The sequence below is a fragment of the Arachis ipaensis genome, chromosome B07 (genome assembly GCF_000816755.2).
Source record: "Arachis ipaensis cultivar K30076 chromosome B07, Araip1.1, whole genome shotgun sequence".
In the NCBI taxonomy this organism is placed as follows: Eukaryota; Viridiplantae; Streptophyta; class Magnoliopsida; order Fabales; family Fabaceae; genus Arachis; species Arachis ipaensis.
In genome coordinates this window covers 11,020,101-11,026,602 of record NC_029791.2, presented here as the reverse complement: position 1 = coordinate 11,026,602, position 6,502 = coordinate 11,020,101, and the positions used below count along the sequence as shown (strand labels likewise).

Here is a 6,502-nt window from a genome sequence, read left to right as displayed (position 1 = left end):
TTGATTTTAATTGGTTTAATTACTCTATCAATTTTTATAGTTTCACCAAATTTATAATTAAGTTTCTATAATTTAAAAGTTTTTAACGTTTTAAATTTTGTAATAGATAATTTTTTTACCAAAAAAATAAGAGTTAAGAGAATATTTTTCCTAAAGATACCCACATTTAAGGATTAGTTTCCTAAATTTAAACATCATCTCATTTTTAGAATATTCGGTTAATTTTGATATTTTTTGCAAAGAAAAAAAAGAATTTAATTGTAAAAATAAAAGACACGAGATATGCGGACATACAAATTTTAAAATTTTATAAGATACAGGATACAACATATATATAAAATATAAAATATTTTTTAGATAAATTATAATGATATTTTAATATTTTTAATTATATAATGTATTTAAAATATATTTTGTTTTAATAATTAATAATATATAATATTTTTAAATTTATTTTAAGAATACTTAATAAAGCTGGACAGGCTGACACATAATAGTACTTAGGTGTATCTAAGTTGTTGGGAAAAGATTTTTTTTATTTTTTATTAAAACACAGTTGGACACAAGAGACACACGTATCGAACGAATATAAGTGAATGTTGTTTCGAGGGTTATCTGAAATGGTGATTTGGGCCTGAACGTGAGGTTCAAACTCCTTCTGAGGCAGCGTCCGACTTGTTCTGGTGTCAAGGTGCTGTCGTCTGAATTTCTTGTGAGGAGGTAGGGATGGTACCTGCAAGAGATTTCGATACTTAAGTTAGCAAGAATTTTAAGCAGATTTTTAGTAGATTATGACGTGAATATACCTGAGGTTGTTACTTGTTAGTGTATTTATAGTAGGAGAAAATACTTGTAGTGATTTGTATGCAGCAATTCATTGGCCGGCGACAAATCCTTAAATGGAATGCAACGAATTAGCTTTTGACCTATGAAATTAGAAAATACTTTTAGTGATTTTAAAGTAAAAATGATAGAATAAAAAAAAGATAATAATATTAAATATTTTCCCTCTCTTTCGTTGTTTCGTTTCTGCGATCTTTCAAATTTTCCTTGTATTCGTTCGTGCTGCGTTCTTGCGTCTTCGAAGGCCTTTGCTTCCAACCCTTATTTCCGGATAAAGGTTAGTTCTTTAATGTGCCTTTGTAGATAAATTTGATTTGTAGACTTTAGTTTCGCATCCTCCTCCCTTTAGAGACCGTGTTGGTGATTTTTCTTTTCCCCTTGTAGGTTTTGTTACCCCCTTTTTTTTATAAAAAGAAATGGCTTCTGTAGATGCTCTCTCTCACTGGGTTGATGTTACGGTCTTAGGGGAGGAGCCCTCAGTCGATTCTGAGTTCATTACCAACCTTCGCACTCATCACAGAATTTGTACTTCTGAGGATGACGAACCAAAATATGAATTGGTAGTCCCGGGTCCTGAAGACCGGGTTTGTTTTGGAAGAGTCGATGAGGCGGCCCCTCATTTTTTCTTTATGTATGAGTGCATGATCACCCGTTTGGGTGTTTTTCTTCCTTTTTCGAATTTTGAGATATCTGTTTTGCGTCACTGTCGAGTCGCTCCCACCCAACTTCACCCCAACTCTTGGGGTCTTTTGACAATTTATCAATTCATCAGCCAGGCTTTAGAGTTTCCGACTTCTTTAAAGAATTTTTTCCATCTTTTTCATATGACAAAACCCTTCAGTGGGCTAAACAATAAACAACAGTGGGTGTCGTTCCGAGCCATACAAGGTCGGAGACTTTTTACCCTTTTTGACGAGTCCTTTCATGACTTCAAGAACTACTTTTTCAAAGTGCAAGCTGTAGAGGGTCACCACCCCTTTTTCCTGGATGATCATTCTTCTCCCCGATTTCCTTTATATTGGCTGGAGGCCTCCCCTTGCGAGAAATATGGTCTGGATGACTTAAATGAGGTAGAAGCAGCCATTGTGGGGTTCCTCCGAGAAGCGTGGGGGAGGGCCCCATACTTGGATACTAAAAAATTTCTCCAGGGGTCGCCGACCTTTGTTCAGTCACAATTAGGTAGCTTTTTGCGTTTCTCGCTTATTTCCGACTTGCAATTTCTTTTACCGACTTTGTCTGATTTTAGCTACCAATTCGTTTTTGCAGAGATGGCAAAGAAAAACGCTCAAGAGTCTTACCAGAGGGTTCAGGAAGCCAAGGCAAAGTCTCGAGCCAGGTCTGGCGGTGTTAGGACGGTTGTCTCTCCCTCTCCTCCTCCTCGGAACGTTGGGACTCCCTCTCAACCTATTGTAATTTCTTCCTCTGCTTCCTCTCTGCCACCCCCTCCCGTCCGACCTACTCCCGAACCAGAGCCAAAGAAGCGCAAGGCCTTAGAGTCTGGCGCTTCTGGTGAGGCGGACGCTCTTGCGTTCATCCGAAAGAACATCTATCCTCATGCTTGTATGAGTATGGATGATGTTTCTGTTCGACACTACCTCACTACTGTGGTTGAGGAGAGTCTCAAGACGGCGGGGGTTTGTGGCAAACTCTTGGATATATTTGAGAAGACTCCCATCAGCTCTTTAGGGACGACCTCGAGGGTCGAGGAGCTGGAGGGTAGGCTTCGTATATATCAGGAGCATGAGAAGGAGTTGGAGGGGAAAGTCGTCAAACTGACGGAGGAGAGGGACAGCCTCAGAGAGAAAGGGAAGAAGTTGCAAGCCCAATGCAACATGGAGATGGATTTGAGGAAAGCAGCGCAAGCCAGCTACAACAGTTTGTTTGCTGATCTTGTGTTTGTAAAAAATGACTTGCTGAACGCTCGGAAGGCCTATACCGAGTTGGAGGACTCTATTGCGGATGGTGCTGATGAGGCCTGGAGGATTTTCAAGGAACAGGTCGGAGTTATTGCTCCTGACTTGGACCTTTCTCCTTTGGACCCTGATAAGATTGTTATTGATGGTGCCATCGTGGATCCTCCTGTCCCCATAGTGGAGTCTGAGTCTGATTTAAAGACTCGGGGGCAGAGGATCATAGAGTCCCCTCCTCACTCTAAGGACGCTCCGAGTTCTTCTACCGTTCCTCCGACTTCCTCTTCGACTCCTGCTCCTGGCGTTTCCCCTGACTCTGCTGGTAGTGATCTTCTAAAAAAGTGATTTTTGGCTATCGGGGCCCGGCCTGTGGGCCCCTCTTTTTTAAACTCTTTATATTTATTTGTTGGTGTTTTGAACAATTTTTTGGCCTTTTAAGGCCGTAAACAAAACAGTAATGCCCCCTTTTTTTAATAGGGGTTTAATTTATCGTTAAATAAATACCCTTTTTGGATAAGGGTTTTGAGTTACCGTATGCGCGCATGCTTTTCGTGGTTCCTTTGACTCTTTGATCTTTTCTGGAGAAAATCTTTTCTTTGGGACTTGCCTGCTTTTCTGAATTTCCTTGATTCTCAAGGCAGCCTTTTTCTTAGTCTCGGTGGTTTTTAAGGTCGGTACACACTTTAACAATGGTGTTGATATCCCCCTTCTGTAGAGAACATTTTTCACCAAAGTATAGTGTTGTGCTTCCCTTCGGATTTTCTGGGCTTCTTTTTCCTCCTTAGGGAGGATGTCGAATTTTAGGTATTCGACTAAGGGGTTCATCCATCCGAGGTTTAATCCGACCACTTCAAAGACTTCTAGTGTGTCTTCCGTTTTTACCACTGAAGGTTCCTGGAGTGTCTCTTGAATCAAGCTTCTGTTATTTCCTCCTGGCTTGGTACTTGCTAGCTTGGATAGGGTGTCTGCTCTGCTGTTTAGATCCCGAGTTATGTGTTTCACCTCGGTTTCTGCAAAGCGCCCCAGGAGCTCCGAGGCTTTCTCCAAGTACCTTTTCATAGTTGGGTCTTTTGCCTGATATTCCCTGCCATGTTGGGTATTTGACTTCTCTGATGAAGCCGGCTTCTAGGAGCGTCTGCACTTGCTCTTCTACTACTAGGGCTCGCTCTGGGCCGAGCTTGCGTCTTCTTTGTTGTACAGGTCGGGACCCTGAGTAGACCGAGAGCTTGTGAGACATGAGCTCGGGATCTATCCCAGGCATGTCGGAGGCCTTCCAGGCGAAGAGATCGGAGTTATCTCTTAGGAGCTTAGTCAACCCCTGTCTTAGGGTTTCCCCTAGGTTGGCTCCTATGTGAGTGTTTTTCCCTTCCTCTTCGCCGACCTGAATCTCCTCAGTTTTTCCCCCGGGCTGTGGTCGCAGCTCTTCTTTAACCCTTGCTCCCCCGAGTTCTATTGTGTGGACCTCTTTGCCTTTTTCTCTCAGGTTTAGGCTTTCATTGTAGCACTTCCTTGCCAGCTTCTGATCTCCCCTCACCGTTGCTATCCCCGACGAGGTCGGAAACTTCATGCAGAGGTGGGGCGTCGATACCACCACTCCGAGTCGATTAAGGGTAGCTCTGCCGATTAAAGCATTATAAGCCGACCCCACGTCGATGACTATGAAGTCTATACTCAGAGTCTTTGATTTTTCCCCCTTTCCAAAGGTGGTGTGGAGGGGTAAAAATCCTAGTGGCTTTATTGGCGTGTCACCTAATCCGTACAAGGTGTCGGGGTAGGCTCTTAACTCTTTCTAATCTAAACCTAGTTTGTCGAAAGCGGGCTTAAAGAGGATGTCTGCTGAGCTTCCTTGGTCTACTAGTGTTCTGTGTAGATGGGCGTTTGCCAGGATCATGGTAATTACCACTGGGTCATCGTGCCCGGGGATTATTCCTCGCCCATCTTCCTTTGTGAATGAAATGGTCGGAAGATCGGAGGACCCCTCTTCGACCTGGTAGACTCTCTTGAGATGTCTTTTACGAGAGGATTTTGTGAGTCCCCCTCCCGCAAATCCTCCTGAGATCATATGGATATGTCTCTCCGGAGTTTGTGGTGGTGGGCCTCTTCTATCCGTATCTTCTCGCTTTCTTTTTCCATGACCGTCCGACCTTTCTGTGAGATATCTGTCTAGCCGACCTTCTCTGGCTAGCTTTTCTATCACATTTTTAAGGTCGTAACAGTCGTTTGTGGAGTGTCCATATATCTTATGGTACTCGCAGTAATCACTGTGGCTCCCCCCTTTTTTATTCTTAATGGGTCTGGGGGGAGGCAGCCTTTCAGTATTGCAAATTTCTCTGTATACATCCACTACAGGAACTTTCAATGGAGTATAAGAGTGATATTTTCTTGGCCTATCGAGGCCGAGCTCTTCCTTCTTCTTCGCTTCCTTCTCCCTTTCTTTCGTTGAGGGAGGGTGCCCGATTCTCAAACTCAGGTCTCTTAGCCTAGCGTTTTCTTCCATATTGATGTACTTTTCAGCTCTTTCCTGTACATCATTTAAAGAGGCGGGGTGTCTTTTTGATATGGACTGTGAGAAGGGACCTTCTCTAAGACCATTGACTAGCCCCATGATGACCGCTTCGGTGGGCAGGTCTTGAATCTCCAAATGTAAAAAACTAAATATATAAAAATTTACATGTAATTAATTTTATATAAAATTAATATTTAAAAATGATTAAATAATTTAATAAATTTCACTAAATTGTTATTAAACAGGAGATTACTTGCTGTGAGTCCGAAAAAAGAAGCAGCTAAAGTGATATTGATATGCAATAAAAAGCAATAAATAAAACAAAATTGAGAAGCAAATGAAATAAATAATGGGGGAAGAAGAGAGAGTGGTGCGTCTAAACTCCAAAGAAGCGAAAGGAAAAGGGGAAGAGGCCGAGAATTGAAACGCGTCTACTTCAGTTTTCACTTTCACTTCTTCTTCTTCTTCTTCTTCAACTCATGAAAATGAAAATAACATGATAAAACCGCAACCACATTTCCCATTTTAACCCTCGGTCGCTGAATCCACCGTCGTCTCAGATCCGAAATGAAGGGTCCGACCCGATTATTCACGATCGGACTCATATCATCATGGTATTCCTCCAACATTGGCGTTCTCCTTCTCAACAAGTACCTTCTCTCCAACTATGGCTTCAAGTACCCTATCTTCCTCACCATGTGCCACATGACTGCGTGCTCCTTGCTCAGCTACGTCGCCATCGCATGGCTCAAGATGGTTCCTCTTCAAACCCTACGCTCCCGCGTTCAGTTCTTCAAGATCTCCGCTCTCAGCCTCGTTTTCTGCGTCTCCGTCGTCTTCGGCAACATCTCGTTACGCTACCTTCCGGTGTCGTTTAATCAGGCCGTTGGCGCAACCACGCCCTTCTTCACCGCCGTTTTTGCCTACCTTATGACCTTCAAAAGAGAGGCTTGGCTCACTTACGTTACCCTAGTTCCGGTCGTCACCGGCGTCGTCATTGCCAGCGGGGTAATATTTTTTTACTATTTTTTAATTATTAAAGGATTTTATTTTATGTGATTTCGCTATTTAAGGGTTTAATTTTTTCCTTTTTAATATCAGTGGAATTGCATTTTAGTTGACTTTGCAAAGTTATGAGGGTCACTTTATTGGTTTGATTATGATACAAATTTGTAACACTGGTTTTGCTTTTTCCTGATGATGATGATGATGCAAGTTAAGTTAGCTTTACTGTGATGATATG

The 6,502-nt window shown here is 42.3% G+C and overlaps 1 protein-coding gene across 2 annotated transcripts in view; it reads left to right on the top strand.

Moving 5' to 3' along the window:
- Window positions 5,586-6,502, top strand: part of LOC107608939 (probable sugar phosphate/phosphate translocator At3g11320) — a 2,878-nt gene continuing 1,961 nt past the window's right edge. Inside the window, exon 1 of one of the 2 annotated variants that reach the window (XR_002351136.1) lies at window positions 5,586-6,267. Coding sequence is in view for 1 of the 2 variants with exons in the window: in XM_016310728.2 (XP_016166214.1) it covers window positions 5,827-6,267 (441 nt within the window). In the remaining variant the exon portion in view is untranslated. The remainder of the gene's footprint in view (window positions 6,268-6,502) is intronic. The other variant, XM_016310728.2, reaches the window with a different exon arrangement.